General features: G+C 51.8%; 1 protein-coding gene across 7 annotated transcripts in view; it reads left to right on the forward strand.

The window, feature by feature from the left end:
• MROH1 (maestro heat like repeat family member 1) overlaps positions 1–21306 on the forward strand; it is a 111611-nt gene that overhangs the window by 40001 nt on the left and 50304 nt on the right. For 5 of the 7 annotated variants that reach the window (XM_073329839.2, XM_073329838.2, XM_073329837.2 and 2 more), the window contains 13 exons: positions 149–262; positions 1372–1445; positions 2243–2362; positions 9272–9382; positions 12855–12999; positions 13139–13179; positions 13904–14045; positions 15095–15147; positions 16048–16155; positions 17372–17491; positions 18808–18930; positions 20824–20970; positions 21149–21175. In XM_073329839.2, coding sequence (XP_073185940.1) covers positions 149–262; positions 1372–1445; positions 2243–2362; positions 9272–9382; positions 12855–12999; positions 13139–13179; positions 13904–14045; positions 15095–15147; positions 16048–16155; positions 17372–17491; positions 18808–18930; positions 20824–20970; positions 21149–21175 — 1325 coding nt within the window. The remainder of the gene's footprint in view (positions 1–148; positions 263–1371; positions 1446–2242; positions 2363–9271; positions 9383–12854; positions 13000–13138; positions 13180–13903; positions 14046–15094; positions 15148–16047; positions 16156–17371; positions 17492–18807; positions 18931–20823; positions 20971–21148; positions 21176–21306) is intronic. The other 2 variants (XM_073329843.2, XM_073329840.2) reach the window with 1 other exon arrangement.

Here is a 21306-nt window from a genome sequence, read left to right on the forward strand (position 1 = left end):
AGAGGCAGCATTGCTTCCTGGGACCTGTAGTCTCTGGGCTGCAGGCCTGTCAGACTAAGGTGACTGCCGGCCGCGTTTGGCCTGAGGTCTTTCTGCTGGCTGCTCCTGAGCTAAGAGTGTCCATAATGGTGGCCTTGTTCTTCTGCAGCCTGTACATTTCCTGATCGCTTGCTTGGCTTCCTACTCCCAAAGCTGGAGAACCACAATGAGAGAATACGTGTGGGGACACTGATAATCATGAGGCAAATCATCAACTGTGCCTGTAAGTACCAAAAGGATCAGCTCCCTCCAGCGGCCCTGTCGTATCCATGCAGGGTGCTAGCACCCAGGTGGGAATTTCTGCTCGGTGCTAGGCCATGTGCTTGGGTAGCTAGACCTGGGGGCTGGGATTTCAGAGGACTGACCTCATTCTGGCAGACAGTCCCTGACTTCTTGGTCATGTCCCTTTGGGGCAAGAGGAGACCATGTGATCATCTAGTCCGGCTCTCTGTATAGTGCAGGCCAGAGAACTTCCTAGCACATCTCTTAGACAAACACCCTTCACGGCCTTGTGCCCCAGACAAGCCCTTATGCCAAAATTGTGATATTTAGTATGCACACCACTGTTACCCGCTGTAGAGCATCACAAAGCAGGAACCTTGGGGCCACCCTGCAGGATGTGGCTTGGGATTTAAGCTCTGTTCCTTACTCCCATCCCATTGTGGGCAGACAACACTGAGAAAATAATGCTCGCTCTTTCTGGGGGGGTGGAGGGAGCCAGGGATCCTTAGGCCTGGGAGCCCCCAGGCAGATGGGCAGCTTGTGAGTAGTCCAGATGCTTCCTCTGAGCAGACCTGGCCTAGGGTAATCCGCTACACAATGCCTTTCCCTTAGTAGCCAAAATGCCTCAGGCCAACTCAACCCTTTATTGCTGCGTTTACTAATGGGTGATCTCCACTTCCACCACATGGGAATGTTCTCCTGGTGCCGGATGGCAAGCCTGCTCTGGCCTCATCCATGCCTCTTGGAATAGAACTGTTCCCTTCCCAAAGCCAAGGCGTGTAACTGTTGGCTAGTCTGGGTGGAGTTGCTAAATGTTAGCTTGGACGTTCTGCTGGCACAATGCTGCCCCAACCCTCTTGGCCTCTAAATTCCACTCCTGCTCAGTGTGAAGAACCTGCATGGAGACTGCAGCGTGGCTTTGTATCCAGTTGCTTGTTAGGTGGAAAACAAGCATCTTTCCCACTCAGTGGCCCTTCCAAGAGGGGAAAGGAGAGAAGCACACATCTGGCCAGGGAGGGTGGTCAGTGCTGGATGCTCTCTGGGGCCAGGCCCTGTGGTCCTGTCAGTCTGGGCAGGGATGAGTTGCTGAGCCTTTGTTCTTTCTTCCAGCCTCTCAGATGGAGATTAAAAAGTCCTTTATTCTTTCTTCTATGAAACTTCCTCTGCAGGACAACAGTAATAAGGTAACTGGAAACTCCCCCGTCTATCCTTAACTCCCGGCTGGTCATGTGGTGAATTAGGCTTTTCTGGGACTTGGCTCCCCTTCAGGGCCCTGTGGCACTCTGCAGGTGCCCCATGCTGTAGGAGCCCAGCTCGCCTGGGGGCTCCCTGTAGCTCTGCCCCTCTTCTCATACTAGCCCCTATGCCTGGAACATGCCCCCTGGGTCCTCTGAGGTCACCTTCTCTCTCTCCTTCAGCTCCCTCCTCTGAGCACTCATGACTCCCATGCTGACCTCTCCAGTGGGTTCCTCTTTTAAGACTAAGAATTACAATAAGCCTCTCTCATGACCAGCTGTTGTGATCCTTGTCCTCTGTCCCCCTTCCCTTTGTCAGTGGAACAAAGGGAGGTGTCTGGTTTAGACCCAAGCTGGCTGGGGGCAGCTCTCTGCCGCGTCTCTCTCAAGCCCTGGGTGTGAGAAGAGTTCCTGTAGCTAATCTGGCTCTGTAGGGTGTGGTACTGCTTGCAAAGCACCAGAGTTTGGTTTTCAATCTAAATGCCTGGCCTCTAGAGCAGTGACTTGTGCAGCCTTGGGAGGCTCTTAAATGGCTTAAGAATCCCCTCTGGTGTGCATGGCTGCATAGCCAGCAGCTGGGTTGTGTTCGTGTAGGCCTTTCCTGGAACAGATGGGTGCCAGGGATTGGGGCGGAGGTCAAGGACGATTACTCGTTCCCGCCTGCTCCAGCCAAGGAGGATACTGGCCTCTGCTTTGCTCGAGGGGCTGCCACTGTGGAGTGCACTGCTCACCCTCTGTTCCTCTAGGTGAAACGGGCCGTGGTCCAGGTGATCAGCGCGATGGCTCACCATGGCTATCTGGAACAAGCAGGCGGGGAAGTCATGATTGAGTACATCGTCCACCAGTGCGCCCTTCCTCCTGACACGGTAAAACTGCCATGATACAGCCAGTTCTTACGATTACCCTTGCCTTGTCCTTCTGGATCAGGGCACGCGACTCTGTGAGGACTGGCTCTGCACCCTCAGGCTGCTGGCCTGGGTGTAAAGTTCATTTGTCTAGCCTGGCGGTAGTAGGCTCTCTCAGCGGGGCCTGTGTGGTCTCTTGGGCCCATGTGAGAGCAAATCTTGGTTTTAATTCTAGCCAGCACATCAAGGACATTGGAGCCTTCCCAAAAGTGGTGGGGTTGGGGGCCACAGGCACCTCCCCAGGCACTGTCTCCACTCCTTCTCTCTTCTCCCCCTCCCTCCCCAAAGCCAGAGCAAGGCAGGTAGAGGGACCTACTCCCCACAGCTCTCCTTGACCCGGCTCAGCCACAGCCTGGCCATGGTAAAAGTTGCTCAGGCAACTGTGGGGAGCTGCGGTGGACCCTCTACCTGTCCACGGTGAGGGTGGGGCTGAGGACAGCAGCCCCCAGCCTGTGTCCCCACCCCCCAGACTCCCACCCAGGACAGGTAGAGGGTCCACGCCGTGGCTCCCACAGCTTCCCGCATGGCTCTTACCATGCCGGGCTGCAGCTCAGAGGACCCACCTGTCTGGGTAAGAGCGGTGGAGAGCCCAGGGGGTAGGGGCAGGGCCGGGGGCTCCTTTCTGGGTCCATGCGGCTCCCACCACTGCCCGGGCTCCCCAGCTGGCCTCCACACTTCAAAAAGTGGGAGGTCTATGGCCCCCCTGCCCAGGGGTGATACGAATGGCCAAAGAGATTGGGCCAGGAGCTCAGTGGCCAAACCAAAGGTGCATGAGATGGAGCAGACGGCAGCCGCTCTTGCCTGGGGAGCGGAGGTGGGGCTGTGGAGATCCAAGTCCAGCAAAGTGTGGCCAGCCCAGTTGGATGAAGATGGTGGCCTTGCCTGGCAGGGACCTCTCCTCTCTGCTGAAGAGAAGAGTGGCCGCAGACTGGACTGTGGAGTTCTGCAGGCAGGCCTGGGAGTCTGGAAACTGGGTTTCTGTTGCTGCTTGCACCACAGAACTGCCTACTTTGGGGCTGTTGAGCCTGAGAAGCTGGCACGTTTCTAGACGTGGTCCCAAGGTGGGCAATCCACTGCACCCCCGCTCCTCCCATCTGTCAGTTCTCCACCCGCGCATTATTCTTGTACCCCATGAACTCTGTCCCTGCCAGTCCTTTCTGGTTTCTTCGGTCTTCACCCTCACACAGTCCCTCGATCACAGGCTGAAGCATCTTGCTTTGCAATTGCTGGAATTTCCTCCTTCCTCAATGGCTCCTCCAGGCTCCTCCCCAACTGCTTCCACAGGAAAAGGGAATAACTGAGGTAGACTGGCAGGGGAAGCAGGGGTGGGGGTCTTGGCAACTGATAATCCCCTCCTTAGCTTCTAGCCAAAAGCTGGGGGGGAAAGCTTGAGCACCCAGCTAAAAGGCCAGGTTTAGGCCTTGCCTGCCTCTCATGGGCTTCATGGGCCTAGTCATCTGGGCCCAAATTCTCAAGTGTCCACTTGAGACGTGGTGCCAGGCTGGCTGCCTACAGCCCCAAGGCATCGGTTGGAATGGGGAGTGCTTGCATCTGGGAAAGCCGAAGGTGTCAAGACTGGCACCCAAAATTCACAGTGGCCTGAATATCTATATCTTAACACTCTCACCCCCTTTTTCTTTTGGGATCCTCCTGTCCAGGTATCCCTGGAAAAGCATAAGACATATGGTGAAATAAGACATTTCCTGATAGGGCCAGGCATCAAGGTGGAAGGTGTCAATATTCAGTTTGTCCCACTGCCCCTGTGTAATATAGTGCCCTGCACCTTCTCTCACACGGGCATACCACACCTATTCCAATTAGTGTTCCAGACTTCCCATTACAGTGGGCCTGAGAAGGTTGGGTCCGGGTTGTCTAGTACACTGTAGGGTGTGGAGGGCTTACTACATTACTTATAGGTTATAATTAGTGGCTGTTTTCTAGGGGGTTGTGTCCCCCTTAATCATTTCCATATGCAACATAACATACAAATACTGTTAACAATACAGCAGCTGCTATGATGATTTACAGCAACACCGAGAGTTCTGACCACTGAGGTATGGTCCAATATCCTGGCCACCACCAAAACACTGTCTCTCCTCCTTCGACAGGGTCAAGATCTTATTGTGTCCAGTTGCAAAACCTGCAGGGGCAGCTTGTTGCATGCTTTTGTCCATATCATAAGTCCATTGAATGTTCACAGAGAAATGGGATATTGCCCAAACCAGCTTAACGACTTGGTATGGAATCAGGCCGTATGCCCTGGTTTGATTATTTACAGCAATAAGATTCACAGATCCATTTGTGCACCAAAGTCCAGATAGCAGCGTGTAGATGGGTGTTGTTTGGTTATGGGCTGGTGTAATTCCCACCAAAACCCCTCATACACAGTACACGCAATTGTCTACCCCTTGCCATAGGCCACTGATCCTGCTCCTCCATAGTCATAGGAGAGGGGCACATCCAAATATCTTCTCTTGCTGTACACTATTGTACACACCCCTCTACTGATTCCCAGTGAGCTCCTCCCCTTCTCATTATTCCCATAGGGCTTGTGGGGACCACCTTAACTGCTGTTCAGTAGCTATTACACAGGTGCTGGCCTCCTAGTTGAGCATTTTGCATTCCCATACACCTCTTCCCCTCCCCCCACTCCACCCCCACCAAGGTTAGCCTTTTGAAGCCATCCCCCACCCATGTCATTAGGTTTTTTGTTCATTGAAACACAACAATGCTAGCAATGAGACAAACACCACAGACAAACACAAAACATAGATCCATGGTATTGTGGGTTATTCTTTCGCTGGTGCCAGCTTGCTTGTAGAGTGTCTGGAAAAACAAAAGAAACAATTTCCACCATTCGCTAGTGGGGACAAATTATTGCTTAATAATAATACCACTTCCTTTTACAAATCTTCTTGCTAATTGCAGGAAAAACAGAAGAATTACCTCCAGGCTGTCCTATTTTGTTATATAATCAGGCTAGTAAATTACCCCACTCACTGGTCATTCATGAGGTGGTGTACCTCAGTTTCCCCTCTTGTACAAGAGGCCAGGTTTGCAATAGTTTCTCTATTGTACCAAGCTTTATGTTTATTCTCAGGTAATGGAGACACAGCTTTAGATTTTAGCAGTGCACACCCCCACCACCCCCTTAGGGTTAACCTGTTCCCCTTGTTTGTTTTCACCTCCCTTTCCTGGAGGGCCATAATCTGAGTCTTCTAGTAGCTTCAAGAAAAGGAGTACTTATGGCACCTTAAAGACTAACCAATTTATTTGAGCACAAGCTTTCGTGAAGTGAGCTGTAGCTTGTGAAAGCTTATGTTCTGATAAATTTGTTAATCTCTAAGGTGCCACAAGTACTCCTTTTCTTTTTGCGGTTACAGACTAACACGGCTGCTACTCTGAAACCTATTTACACAGAGGCTTTCTGGCTTGCTTTTGGATCCAAAGCTATTAACAGCTCAGACTGTCTTAAAAGGGACACATTCTACTTCCACCAGAGTTCTGATTACTTTCCACTTTCATCTCCTGCTCCAAAACACACACAGATCTGAAAAAGAAAGCACAACCTATTGTGGTTCCTTTTGGAGCCCTAATAGGATTTTAATTAAGTACCATCTTTTGTTTGCGTGGTGTTTTTTTTAACCCCTTCTCCAATATACACTGCACACGTCCTGGGAAAATGCACATTCCTTCCATAGTTTAACCTCCACAACATATTAGCCATATTAATTTTACACAAGGGATAACTGCATCGCCCGTGCCCACAGAGTTTTTATGCACACCCACCAAAGTGACAATCTGATCCCCCAGAGCTACCCCAAGGCTCAGTGTTCCTATCATTCCTCCCCTTTTCCTTTTCCTGTGCGCACATAAAATTCTCTTTTGCCTAACATCCCTTGCGCTGTGATTATTCTTTTTTACACAAGTGTACCCCGATTACACTCCCATCTTGTACAACTAGACACAACCAGGGGCAGCCAAGTTAAATTCCAATAGAAACCCCTTACATCCTTTAGTGATTTTGGTTACATTACCCAATAGTCAAATAATTTTGATCAGATTCTCTCTACTCCTGCTGCCGGTAGCAGTCCCTTTATAGACCATTTCTGCGGGAAAAGGGCCCGTTTTCCCTCAAAATTGCTGTAAAGGCTTCTGGGGACAGAAGCCTAGTGGTGGTGGTAACCACTCTACCTGACCCCCTGGGATAACTTAATTACCAAGCTTCCATCCAATGTGACTGCACAGAGTTGCACACACAGTTACATTGATATAACTGGGTTTGATCATTAAACAAAAACTTCCTTCTTGTAACACCACAACTGTCACTCTTTTAACGTCTTCACAACAGTTACCTTTTACCATTTCCCCAACTCCCAAATGTTTATTTTCCCCCAAACCCTGTATCATCAATTTTTGCAAAAGCTATTTCTAACCTTTCACTCACTTACTCCTACATTCAGTTCTTTAAGGTGGTGCAATTTGTCTGTAACAACTCAGCCACCAAGTACAATTATTGCCACACAGCTGCCTTAACCTGTGCTGTCTTCGCCTTGAGACTGTTCAAAGAGGCAGTAAAACATTTGTCTCCATGGATGCCCATGGATCTTTTTTTTTTTTTTTTTTTGGAGTAAAATTCCAGTGGAATATAGCAGAACTCCCTCATGCTTTGTCCAAAAAACCCCCCAAAAATCTCACATAAGTATCCAAAGTACCCTTCATTAAAACTTCAGAAGAACAAAAGTGTGGAAAGGCCGGGGTGGGGAGAGGAGGGGGAAGAGATGGCAAGAAACCAATTAAGCCTGTCAGGTCAGTTTAAAGTATAGGCTACCAGCAGCAAATTAAGTAAACCGAGAGAAAAGAAAAGGACATCGTTAGCTCTGAGCCAAGGGTAGGTTCCCTGGGTTGAAACAGTTGCAAACCCTTATCCCCAGGTTCTCATCCTGGCTCTGGGAGAAGAGTGGGGGTTGTTACCTGCTCCTGCAAATCCTGCCATTCTGCACTTTTGAAACTCCCTCCCCCCTCCACTCCCCCAGGACCTAGTCCCGCTCCAGTCTCTAAGGGAGTCTGTTAACTCTTCTTTGGACTCTAAACCCTGTTGTGCCAAATCACGTGTAACAACCCCTAACTAATTTACAACCCTTCAGCAGCCCTTGCTGGAGCAGTAACAAACTTGAAAGATTCCTGGCAGCTTCCCATAATGCTGCCCTTACTTCAAACCGCTCACAAGGGGACTGAAGTGCCTCCTTTCCCTAGAAGGCATCCAGTCCCCTTGGGAAGGGACCTTCTTCCACTACCCGTATACCAAAGGAGGGTGGGCTCCTCAGCCGCCTCCCATCCCTCTGGGTCCCCTAACACTGCCTCCATTTCCTTTTTAATCTCATCCCAGGATGACCCCTGCACCTGGTAGGGGCCCTGGTTCTTCCTTACCCATTTATCCAAAAAATCCTTTACCCTGGCTTGCCAGAACCTGCAACTACCATCAGGAGAGTTCGCAATACCCCCTCCAAGCAGCTGCCCGGACTGTTGGGGAGGGGGACTTACAGGCTGCCACTCACCTATCCGATGCATCCAAGTCACGGCACCAAGATGTTAGGGGGCTTATTCCTTCACCCACTTACTTCCCTGGTCGTCCTCGCATGAACAGAGAGCAACAATACCCAAAGTCCAAAGGTACAAACAATTTGATGTTTATTGGGGTGAACTTCCAGCAAGCATGATTCCAGTTTCCTTCCTTCGTGTCCCCCTTCCCAGCTCTGACACCACAGAGCCTTACCTGTGTCCCTGTTCCCATTCCCTCCTTAGCAAAACATGATTCCAATTTCCCCACTCCCATTTCCCATCCCCCCACTTCCTGATTGACTGCAGACTATATAGTAAAACGTGTTCTGCTTAGCTATACCTTAACCAATCATTTTCCTGAAATTTAACTAACCAATCCTAACATATTGTAACATGATTATGTAACCAATTATATCCCACCACCTTAATTAATTTACACCCAGCAAAATTAGTTACACAGCAGACAGAAACAAACAATCACAGAACCAGACAGATTGTACAGACAAACAATAGGGAAATGGGGACCACAATGATAGAACAACACAGAAATGAGGATTTCACATCCCACCTATTGATAAGTGAGTTATTGCCAGACAGGATGGTCTCAAACTGTTTCCTTTTACATCTTCTAAGCACTTCCCTTTCTTTGGAGGCCACAGGCATTATCAGGACAGGATTGTATTCCTAACAGCCCAATAGCACATTATTTCAATGTGAGGAGGTGACCGGTCACTTCCCAGCTTATGGCTGCCTCTGTTACTTAGCCAAAGATCTTAGCCTAAGAACAGGGCCTCAGACTATCACAGTAAGAGAAGGACCTTACACCAGCAGACAGTAATTTTGATTCTTTTATACCTCTATAACTTGCCAAGTGATAAGAATACTCCTAAATTCTTAGAGTACAGGCCTTTACAGACAGGCCTGAATTTCTATATCCTAACACACAGATGCTTAAAAATAAACAAAAAGGCCGTACACTCAGTGCTTCCTTCCCCATCAGTAAAATGGGTGCAATCTGGCAGGAGGGCAGCCTGCACCTCCTTCCAGAGACAAGGTGACTGATGTGCAAGGAGTCAAAATAGCATGGGGCAGGGAAGGCAGAGGCCTGTCATGATCCCAGAGTAACTCTGCTGTCTGCTGAGCATGCTGTGTTGATGGTTTGGAAAATGTGAGCCTGTGTAGGTGTGGGGAGGGGGTGATGGTACAGCCCCAGGGGAGAGGGAGCTGGCCTCTGTTGCCTGCCCGCTGTCTCCTGGGCCTGATCACAGCTGTGCTCCTCTCTTAACCTGCGTTCGTGCTCCCTTACAGCAACCCAGGAAGCAGACGCCAGAAGCTGATGACTTAACTAGTGACAGCGTCCAGAACATCAGCATCAATACTCTCTTTCTCATCAGCACCACTGTCGACAGGATGGACGAGGTGAGTCTGTGGAGTACTGTCGCTCCCTGCTTGGGGCTGAACTCGGTCCGTACCCTGTACTGCCTGCCTTACCAAGTGCGTGAGTTGGGAATTGCCAGTGTTAATGCACTTGGTAAGAGCTGGCCGGGGGGTGCTGTTTGGCCTGCACAATCTGCTGTCAGGCCTGCTTTTAGGCAAGTCCAGACTGCTGCAGTTCCAAAGCCAGGGACAGATCTCCCTGCTCTCTCGTCGGAGAAGAGAACAAATAGGCTCTTCACTGAATCGTTTGGTGACAGAGTCCAGTTTCTCTTTCCTCTAAGCTGAGGGCACCTGGATTTGTAAACTCTGAACAAGGAACTGTCTCAGGTGAGTTTGTGAAGTGGTGGAAGATGAGAAGGCCTTGATGTCCATTAGCATCCGGGTTCAGAGCAGGTGTACAAGGTGCCAGCCAACTTGAAGGGCTCTGTCCTTCCTGAAAAGAGAGCTGGTGGGTCAGAGGAGGGGAATGTTCAGACAGTTAGTTATTCTTCCACCTCTGATGCCACATGGATGGTGTCCCTCAATGGAAACCCCCCCTCCTCTTCCCGTCCAGCCAATCCCTGTGGTCAGGCATTTCTCATGGGGCTATCGGAGTCCTTTCAATTCAGTGCCTTGGGCAGGGATCTTATCACACTCCTGTGAAGCATGAATGGTGCTAGACCAGAGGTGGGCAAACTATGGGCCACGTCCGGCCTGCGGGACTGTCCTGCCCAGCCCCTGAGCTCCTGGCCTGGGAGGCTGTCATCCCTCCCCCGCAGCCTCAGCTCACTGCGGCAGGGCGGCAGACCCCGGCTGACCCGGTGCTCTGTGCTGCGCGGCTGCCTGTCCTGGTGCAGCTGCGCTGCCAGCCACCGGCGCTCCAGGCAGCGCGGTAACGGGGCAGGGAGTGGGGGGGATTGGATAGAGGGCAGGGGAGTTCAGAGGGTGGATAGGGGTCGGGGCTGTTGGAGGGTGGGGAACAGTGGGGTTGAATGGGGGCAGTCAGGAAGGAGAAGGGGGGTTGGATGGGGGGGTGGGGGGGGCAGTTAGGGGCTAGGGATCCAGGGGTGGTCAGGGAGAAGGGGTGGTTAGAATCATGGAATATCAAGGTTGGAAGGGACCTCAGGAGGTCATCTAATCCAACCCCCTGCTCAAAGCAGGACCAATCCCTGACTAAATCATCCCAGCCAGGGCTTTGTCAAGCCTGACCTTAAAAACTTCTAAGGAAGGAGATTCCACCACCTCCCTAAGGAACCCATTCCAATGCTTCACCACCCTCCTAGTGAAAGTTTTTCCTAATATCCAACCTAAACCTCCCCCACTGCAACTTGAGACCATTACTCTTCCTTCTGTCATCTGCTACCACTGAGAACAGTCTAGAGCAATCCTCTTTGGAACCCCCTTTCAGGTAGTTGAAAGCAGCTATCAAATCCCCCCCTCATTCTTCTCTTCCGCAGACTAAACAATCCCAGTTCCCTCAGCCTCTCCTCATAAGTCATGTGCTCCAGTCCCCTAATCATTTTTGTTACCCTCCGCTGGACACTTTCAAATTTTTTCACATCCTTCTTGTAGTGTGGGGCCCAAAACTGGACACAGTACTCCAGATGAGGCCTCACCAGTGTCGAATAGAGGGGAAGGATCACATCCCTCTATCTGCTGGCAGTGCCCCTACTTATACATCCCAAAATACCATTAGCCTTCTTGGCAACAAGGGCACACTGTTGACTCCTATCCAGCTTCTCGTCCACTGTAACCCCTAGGTCCTTTTCTGCAGAACTGCTGCCTAGCCATTCGGTCCGTAGGCTGTAGCAGTGCATGGGATTCTTCCATCCTAAGTGCAGAACTCTGCACTTGTCCTTGTTGAACCTCCATCAGATTTCTTTTGGCCCAATCCTCTAATTTGTCTAGGTCCCTCTGTATCCTATCCCTACCCTCCAGCGTATCTACCTCTCCTCCCAGTTTCGTGTCATCTGCAAACTTGCTGAGGGTGCAATCCACACCATCCTCCAGATCATTAATGAAGATACTGAATAAAACCGGCCCCAGGACCGACCCTTGGGGCACTCCACTTGATACCGGCTGCCAACTAGACATGGAGCCATTGATCACTACCCGTTGAGCCCGACAATCTAGCCAGCTTTCTGTCCACCTCATAGTCCATTCTTCCAGCCCATATTTCTTTAACTTCCTGTGGGAGACTATCAAATGCTTTGCTAAAGTCAAGGAATAACATGTCCACTACTTTCCCCTCATCCACAGAGCCAGTTATCTCGTCATAGAAGGCAATTAGATTAGTCAGGCATGACTTGCCCTTGGTGAATCCATGCTGACTGTTCCTGATCACTTTCCTCTAAGTGTTTCAGAATTGATTCCTTGAGGACCTGCTCCATGATTTTTCAGGGGACTGAGGTGAGGCTGACTGGCCTGTAGTTTCCCCGGAGCCACCGCCTTCCCTTTTTTAAAGATGGGCACTACATTAACCTTTTTCCAGTCATCCGGGGCCTCCCCCAATCACCATGAATTTTCAAAGATAATGGCCAATGGCTCTGCAATCACATCCGCCACTCCTTTAGCACCCTCGGTTGCAGCGCGTCCGGCCCCAAGGACTTGTGCTCATCCAGCTTTTCTAAATAGTCCCGAACCATTTCTTTCTCCACAGAGAGCTAGTCACCTCCTCCCCATGTTGTGCTATCCAGTGCAACAGTCTGGGAGCTGACCTTGTTCGTGAAAACAGAGGCAAAAAAAGCATTGAGTACATTTAGCTTTATCCACATCCTCTGTCACTAGGTTGCCTCCCTCATTCAGTAAGGGGCCCACACTTTCCTTGACTTTCTTCTTGTTGCTAACATACCTGAAGAAACCCTTCTTGTTACTCTTAACATCTCTTGCTAGCTGCAACTCCGGGTGTGATTTGGCCTTCCTGATTTCACTCCTGCATGCCCGAGCAATATGTTTATACTCTTCCCTGGTCATTTGTCCCATCTTCCACTTCTTGTAAGCTGCTTTTTTGAGTTTTAAGATCAGTAAGGATTTCACTGTTAAGTCAAGCTGGTTGCCTGCCATATTTACTATTCTTTCTACACATCAGGATGGTTTGTTCCTGCAACCTCAATAAGGAGTCTTTAAAATCCTTGGAGGGGGTTGGATAGGGTGGTAGGGGGCAGTTAGGGGTGGGGGTTCTGGGGGTGGTCAGGGGACTGAGAGCAGGGGCAGTGGATGTGGCAGGGGTCCATGGGGGGGCCATCAGGGAACAAGGAGGGTTGGATGGGGCAGGAGTCAGAGGGGGGCCATCAGGGGGCGAGAAGTGAGGGGGGGGCAGATAGGGGGTGGGGGCTAGGCCATGCCTGGCTGTTTGGGGAGGCACAGCCTCCCTTAACCGGCCCTCCATACAATTTCAGAAACCCAATGCGGCCCTCAGTCCAAAAAGTTAGCCCGCTCCTGTGCTAGACAAACATGATTGACTTGTTCTCCGCAGGTTCTCTGGCCGTATCTCTTGGAGTTCGTGACCCCCATACAGTTCACCGGTGCCCTGACCCCCCTATGCAGGAGCTTAATGCACCTGGCTACAAAGAAACAAGAGGAGGGAGAGAATGCCGTCCTCATCCACTACGACACACATGGTTTGTATCGGCAGCTGCTCTCCTGGGCAGATTCTGTGCCTGCTTCAGCAGGAAGCATTGAGCATCCAGAGCGTCTAGTCTTGTGCTCAAGCTCTAGGTGAGCAAGTTTCCCATCTGACACTTGTTTCTGTATTTGTAGCAAACCTGCCATCGCCGTGTGCTCTAATGGCGAGGCTGCTGGTGAGTGAGGTTGGGGCTGGTCTGTCTGGGTTCTCTTTGTACTGAAAGAAGGCGGCATTTTCTTCCCTGGAGGGGGTGGGAAGACCAGGCTGAGAATGGTCTGCCCTGGTACTAGTGCCCCCCGACTACCCAGGCCCTGGTGCCTCCAAGCCAGGGGTGCTGTAAAAGCCTGAATAATCATTCCTATGGCCTTACCGCTCTTGTCATCACTGTAATCTGAGATGGACGTGCTGTGATCCAGGGAGCAGCAGCTGGGTCCTTTCTACTGATAGAGTTCTCTGTAGTCTGTCGGCCCTTTTATGAGCAAGGGGAAATACTTTCAGAAACGTCCCGTTTTCATAAGTGACTTAGGCACTTCGGGTTCCATGTGCCTACATCATCTGTGAAAACGGGACTTGGGCACTCTTGGAAATATTACCCAGGAGCTTCTTTAAAACCAGGCCCCCCTACTCTTTGATATTGGGAACTTTCTAGCGTGTCTCAGGAAACAGGATTTGCCCCCACGTCCTTGGCAAAACATCCTGTCTCCCCTCTGTCAGCTGCATGCTTGTGTCCTGGCTGCTGGTGTTTCCATGATGGCTAAAGCAATTGTGCTGGGTTCGGGGAGGGGAGCGAAGCTATACTTAACCTCCACATCTTTCTGTAGCCTTCCAGTGCTTACAGGAATTATATACACAACTGTGAATTCACCTGCTGTAATTCTCTTCTGCCCCATTTCCCCCAGACTGTGTCTTCACAGCCATATTTAGGAGACGGTCGGGGGGCAGCTGCCCTGCGTCTACTGAATGTATTGCACCTTAATATCCATCCCATGCTGGGCCAGCTGTGGAATAAGAAGATTCCCCCCTTAGTAGAGCACTTGGAAGGTAAGGCATTAATGGGGCCACAAGCGAAAGTCTTATTCAGAGGCCTGTGATATCTAAAGGCTGCTGTTGAGGTGCGCTGTTGCACTCGGATACTGTGGGGATGAGCAGCAGTCTGGAACTACTCAGCATTAAACTGTAACTATTCAAACATGAAGAGGCCATGCAGATCACTGTAAACAACCCACGAGCTGCTCTGGCTGGCTGTCTCCCACCTCTGACAGCATCCTCGATGTGCAGCTTCCAGGAGGCAGCCCTCCTGCCCTGTCACACGGGGCTGGTGTGCAGTGCTGTGTCCCGGAAAAGCCTGCCTTCAGGCATCAGGAGGCCAGCCACACCTTGAAGCCTGTGGAGCTTTGAGGAGCAAAGTCTAGAAAACCACAGAAGAGAAACACTTGGCCAATTAAGGCTACACACATCCTCTGATCCCTGCTGCTTCTGCAAGGCCAATGCCATTCCTGCATTTAGCTAATCCTTCCATTTATCTAATGGCTGTACTGGGTCAGACCAAAGGTCCATCCAGCCCAGTGTCCGGTCTTCCAACAGTGGCCAATGTCAGGGGCCCCAAAGGGAATGAACAGAACAGGGAATCAAGTGATCCATCCCATTGCCCATTCCCATCTTCTGGCAAACAGAGGCTAGGGACACTTCAGTGAAATAATCTCAGTGCTCCCACCAGTGGGGTGGGGGCAGTGTGACCAGCCATGCCAAAAAGCGCAGAGGTTCTTTGGTGTAAGTTCATGTTCTTTGCAAACTCTTCAGTTGGCACCTTGATTTAATGACCCTTATTGCCACTGTAACTGATAACTGGACTCCATTTAGGTCTCCCAAAATATTGCACTTAAACTGTGTGTTAAATCAAAGGTAACTGGGTTCCTCTCCACACTGCATTTACACACCAGCCTCCTTGTGAGACCTAGTAACGTGTCCATGGCTGTGTTTGGAGCGTTGGCTCCGATCCCCAGGAGAGCCTGTTTTGCCTGCTGCGCTCTGTGCTTTGTAGGGTGCTGATCAGAAACCGGCACACACGAAGGGTTTGGTTTTTCTTGTAGCAAATACGGAGAAATCCCTGTCCCCGAAGGAGTGGGAAGACAAGTTGCTTTTGGTAAGTGTGTTCAAAGGGGTGTAATAGCCTGTATTGTTAATGGGGTGTGTGGGGGTGCACGCGTGGGGGGCAGGGTCGGGGGGTCCCAAATGCAGCCTGGAGCACTTGGCGACACTGTGTCTGCTCAAGAGGCCGTTGAGCCTCCTCTGAGGGTCAGTGCGGCAGAGGGAGCGTGCCTTTACGCCATGTGCAAGGCTGTAGGCCTAGAACCCGGACCTCTGCCCCCACTGCAAGGCAGCTGTGTGTCCCCAGTCGCCACGGACGGCTCTGAAGAGACCTCTTGGCTCGGACAAATGACGGGGCTCAGGTTAGCGTAGCTGCTGATGGGTTCAGGCAGGGCCTGGTAGGGGAAGTACCCGAGCCGTCTCCTCTCTAGGCTTCCTGGGTCGCCAGAGGGCACGAATCCCAGAACAGTGTGTGCGCAGGGGATTTGTTAAAGTTTAAAATAAGGCCTGGAGCAATCAAGGAACTAGTGCAGGGGTTCCTCCTGCTCCGGGAAGAGGCAGCACGCTGTCCTCCAGGAAGAACTCCTCCTCCTCCTCCCTCAGACTCCTTCCAAGGCAGCACCAGTGTTCGTGCTGAGAGCTGGAAGGAAATAGCTGAGAGGCAGAGTAGAGTTAGCTGGGCCGGCCTCGGATAATGACAGTCACTAACCTCTGGGGCCCTGCCTCCATTCAGCAGAGTGGAGCCTGCATGCGTCCCCATGCTCTGAATGCCTGTCTTAGCAGTGCCTCTCGGGAGTCTCCATCTCTGCGTGTGTGTTGAATTCAGACACTCTAGGCTCTGAGCTTTAAATAGAGGCTTAAACACGCCCAGCACTTGGGCAGGGGCTCTCTCTTCTCCTCGCACGCCGGGAGGCTCTGAATAGAAATCCGTTCTCTCCATTTCTCTCCCCTGCAGTTCCTCCGGGAGACGCTGATGGCGATTTCTGACGACGCCTGGATTTGTCAGTTCAGCATGGAAATGTGCAAACAGCTGAGCAGCTACAATGGCTTTCCCTCCGAGAAGGTCTGTCGTCGCCGTCCTCCTGGGCTTGTATCCCTGGGGAGGCGGCTGGGGTGCAGGGGCTGGGTACTCTGGCATTCAGAGGGAAGCATCTGCTCCCAGCCAGGCCCAGCTGGAGGGGATGGGGAAGCCTGGGGCTGATCTTGGTCAGCTGCCGCATACAGCCAACGACGTGGATTCTAGGCGCCGTTGGAAGAAGTGGCGGCCGCGGTGTCACCACGGTAGTGCCTTGCAGTGCGCCGCCTCTGAGGGGCGTTCGGGCCCCTGAGTCAAGGAATCGCCCAACATTTCAGTTACTCTAGTTGTGGCGAATTGGTCCATGTTTGCGTGAGCGAGCCAGGGTCTCATGGGTGCAGCCAGGGAGGAGTGGGTGGCTTTGGCGATATTTTGGAGAAGAACAGAGCAGGATTTAGGGTCTGCCTCAGTGCGGTGTTGAGGGTCACCGAGGTTCTGGCCCTCCTGGGCAGCGAAGAGCACGAAGGAAAGAAATGTCGTGGGAGGAGAGACGTGAGGTGAGGCTGTGGAAGTGAGGGGTGCCAAGGCTGACGTGAGTCTCCTGCGTACATGTGGTAGCGGAAGCCTAGAGCCGCCAAGGGGGGGTTAATGAATTGCACCAGTTGTCTCTGCTGTGGTCCTAGTGTGCTGAAGCAGGGCTGGCCGAGTTTGGGGTTTTCGAGAGCGGTGCGTGCGCGGGCCCGTCCCCCCAAGAGCGGCAGCCGAATGGCAGGCGTGGGTTGGAGTGTGCATGGAGTGGCTAGACGTGCCATGGGCTAGCTGCAGTGGGAGCAGCTGGTTCTAGCGTCTGGACTGTTTGAGCTAAAAACTTAACTTGCAGCTTCCCTGCTGTAGCCTAAGCTCGCTGCTGCTTCCTGCCTGACCCCTACCCTGCAACGCCTTCCCTTCCGGCGCCAGTGAACCCTGGGTTCTTGTGTCCTGTCCTATTCTGTCCCTGTGCAGGGTCCCATCCTGTCCTCCCCTTGTGCCTGGGAATGCTCTATTGCAAGAGTAAAACTGGCCAGTTGGAGTCTCGGGTGCTGAGAGGGGTCAGAGCAATGTGTGCACTTGGGCCGTACAGTCAATACATGATCTCCTGAGCTGTGGCTTGCATTGCAGGGTAGCTGGAGGCTGAGTGGAAGGCCATGGGTGATGTCTGCTCTCCCAAGGGCTCTGCTGGTGTTTTGGTTCTATAGAACACAATGCTCCTCTTCTTGTCTTCCAGAACTTCCTGTATAAGTGCATTGGAACAGCTCTTGGGGTCTGTTCGAACAAGGATGTGGTGCAAAAGCAGCTTCAAGAGCTGCTTGAAACAGCCAGGTACCAGGAGGAAGCAGAAAGGGAGGTGAGGAGACAGCATGTGGGCCAGCACCACCATGTCCTCTAGTGAGAAGGGGGCTTCCCCACTGCATGCCCCTCCTCCTTCTGTGTGTCACACACCCACTGAATGACAGACTAGTGCGGGCTCCAGCCCTCTGCCCCCCTAGGCACTTCTATAACCAGCTTATTCCACCTCTTCATGTCTCCCTCTGGGTTTGGCCCAAGACTCAATGGCCAGGCAGATGTGGCCTGGAGATAAAGCTGCTTCCTACCCTTTCCCCAGTGCCACACTAACGATCCCTTCTTAGCGCATGGCCTCGTTTGAGACCTAAAGCTGTCTCCCTACCCACTCTAGCTAGTGTCTGGGGGGGAGTGGTGCTTGCCAGACTACATAAAGAAGCGAAGTTCGGAACAGGCTGGCTCAGTACAGGGGGATCCAAGGAATATGGGGTACCGCGGGAAGAGGTTGAACTCCCAAGAGGTACGCTCTCTGGGTCAGTCACAGAGTAATACCTTAAACCATGTTAGCGCCTGGCTGCTAGTGCCGCAGTGTTCTGGGTGAGAGAGGAAACCAGCCCTGGGGTGCCTGCCTCTAGTGGTCTCTTTCCCTGGTGATTACATGGGCTCCCTGAAGTTCCCCTGAGCTGTCACCCAGGTACAGGATTCTCTGTCGCTATCGTAAGCTGCCATGTAGCGTTACTTTGCACTGTTCAGATGTATCGGGGTGAGTGTTACCCCTGCATCTAGTCATGTTTAAGGGCAGCACAGACATAAGTTAATGGTGACTGGCTCTGATCCAGTAAGGGCCAGTTTTTAATAAACGGTTTATGGAGTTTCAGCCCAACTTGCTGGACTACCTGGTGTGGGGAGTTATGATGCGGAAGGCAACCTGCTAAAGTTGCTTTTGATTCCCAGTAGATTTGGACTCCCTTGAATTTGCTCCTGTCTGTCTGCTGGGGAAGCAAAACTCATGTGACTTCTGGAGAACATAGTATAGCTGGCTTGTTTATACTGACAGATGTGGCTAGCCTGGGTGGCCAGGTGTGTCATGACCCACTAGGGTCTGCTAGGCAGGCCAAAGCTTCACTCCTCTAGTAATTTAGACTACATGAGAGACTCCACTTTGCTCTGAGTGGCTTGGCTGTATGCAAAGATTAGAGCCTTTCACAAGCTGCGTCCCCATATGAAGATATCTGAGCCGCTGCTCTGTGGAGAGCGTAAACTGCCAAGCCCGCTGTCAGCTGAGCACGCTTTGAAAGCCTGGTGTTAAACCACCAAGAATTGTGTTTTGAACAGGCCAGTCAGGGCTGGTGAATTAATAGCTCTCTCCCCATCCTCCAGGGACTTGCCTCCAGCTTTGGGATCTGTGCAATAAATCACCTGGACGAAACCCTGGCCAAACTAGAAGACTTTGTCAAATCCGACATCTTCAAAAAATCAGTGGGACTGTTCAGTATCTTCAAGGTAAAAGGGCCAAGTAACCTGGAGTGGGGTGATGGGGGTAGGTGCTTCCAGAGCCCCAACACAGTCAGATCTCCACACCTGAGCAGCTCTTCACTAAACAGGCCTAGTCCCCTGTGTCTCAAGGGAATGTTACGGGGGCTGCCCAGTCCCCTTGCTCTCACAGGAGTGTCATTGGCTGCAGGGAGGAGTGGAATGAGCAGAGGGTTGGGAACTGGGACCTCCTATGAACTCCAGTCCCAGCTCTGCCTCTTCCTTGCTGGGAGGCCTTGGAGAAGCCACAGCTTCAGTGTCTGTATCTGCCAAATAGGGAGTCTCCTGAGAGGTCGAGGCTGGATGGTGAATAACACCAGTGCGTTACCTGTTCAGAGCCATGTGTGGGCCGTAGCCTCGCACGTCCCCAAAGGGGAGCTATTGACTAGGGAGTGCACAAGAGCTGGCAGCCAGAGCCTGCCCTTAAATGCATTTGCACTGTCCCTGTCTCTGGTGGGAGTCCGATGCACAGGGATGTGCAGAGTGGACTTGGCCTGGGCTTGCCCCCCTTGACAAGGTCTGGTTAATGTCTAAGTCCTGAGAGGTGTGGTGGCTGCCGATGGAAGGTGGCAGAATAGTCTCCTGCCCTCGCCCCCACTGTGCTTTGTGCCCCTTGGGCCCAAATTATGGGCCCTTCACATGCAACAGACGGACCCAGGCTAGGGGTCAATAGTCTGATTCTGGTCAAAGGTGCACACAGTATAATGGGTATGAGGTTGGGGGGAGGAACCCATCTTGAGGCAGGAGGGCCGTGTCCTGGCGGGGGCCAAGCCGCTCTGCGGAGACGCAGAAGCTCTTCCGCTCGTAAAGAGCAGCCTGTGAAGGGTCACTGCTCTTCCACGCTGGGAGGGGGAACTTGCAATGCTTTCACTCCAGGGGCCCAGCTGTGCTGGGGAGTCGACCCTCCAAGGTTACTCTGAGCTGACCGCCCTCTAGAACAGTGGCTCTCCTGACCACCTTGTGTAAGGCCCATCACCCCAGCCCCCACATCCTACTGTGAAACCTCTTGAATCATAGAATATCATAGACTATCAGGGTTGGAAGGGACCTCAGGAGGTCATCTTGAGAAAGGAGCCCCCTAGGAAACAAACCAGTCTGAGAACTGTTGCTTCAGACCATTGACTCAGCCCACTATGGCAAACCAAGAATTTGCACTTATTGGGAGGGCAGTAGATTGCTCTCCATGGAGTGACCGACATACCCACCTGTGGCAGGCTATCAGTGTGTGCCACCTAATGGCAATCACCAGAAACTACAGTTGTCAAATATTTACCTTGCGTGCATGTAACAGCAGAGCAAAGTGAGGGCAGTACATGGCGGAAGTGTTCGCAAAGGAAGCAAGAGAATAGCTTTCTAGTTTGGTATGGGGCATGCAAAGTGCCAGCAGCTGGAAAGAATTCTCTGGCTAACCCACCCTGCTGACTGTAATTCTAGTGCACAGAACCCGAACTCTCATAGGCAGCCTGTCTCTCACATGGATACTCTCAAGTTGGGTTCATGTGCTCTGCAAACTGGTGGCTATTTAGCATCACTCCATTTATGGTCCTGCACAGGATGGCGCTGGAGGCAATCTAGGGAATGCCACAGACCTCTCTTGGCCCATGTCTGGTAACCACGTTACTCCGGCAGAGGCATGTAAACAGCATGGTAATGAAATCTGCAGGGGAGCTGCAAACAGCAGCATGGACAGGAAAATAATACAAAGGGAACCAGGAGTCTGAGCCCCACCCCCTGTGTGGAGGTCCCATCCCAGGACCACAGACAGACTGGCCAAGGGGACCAGTCCTGCCTTATCATGGAGAGGGACTGGGTGGCCCAACAGGTCATTTCCTTCTTTAGCTTCTTTCCTATCTCTTGTCTCAGGACCGCAACGATAATGAAGCGGAGAAGATAAAGAGCACCCTGATCTTATGCTATGGCTACGTAGCTAGGTATGCCCCCAAAGAACTCGTGCTGTCCAGAATTGAAGCAGACATTCTTAGGAACATCTTCCATTACTTTGACACCAAGGTAGGTGACCTGCCTGTGTGCATGTGAACGAGTGAGAACAGCCTAGCTGGGTGTGCAAATACTGCATCTGAAAGGGCCCATGCCAACCCCTGGAGGGGCTCATGCCGTGTCTTGGGAGGAGGCAGCTCACTTCAGTGTTTGCTAACCTTGCTAACATGTTTTTCTTTTACTTGTTCAGGTTCTGGGAATAAAGGTAGAAACCAAGGTACAGTGTGAGGCATTAAATCTGACCTACTCTCTGCTCTGCCTGCCTCTCTCTGTCTCTCTGTTTGATCACTCTAGAGAGGAGACTATTAGCTTACTAAATACCAGTGCTCGTGATTGGGGTCTCTGTGC

Source organism: Lepidochelys kempii, chromosome 2 (genome assembly GCF_965140285.1).
Source record: "Lepidochelys kempii isolate rLepKem1 chromosome 2, rLepKem1.hap1, whole genome shotgun sequence".
Lineage (NCBI taxonomy): Eukaryota > Metazoa > Chordata > Testudines > Cheloniidae > Lepidochelys > Lepidochelys kempii.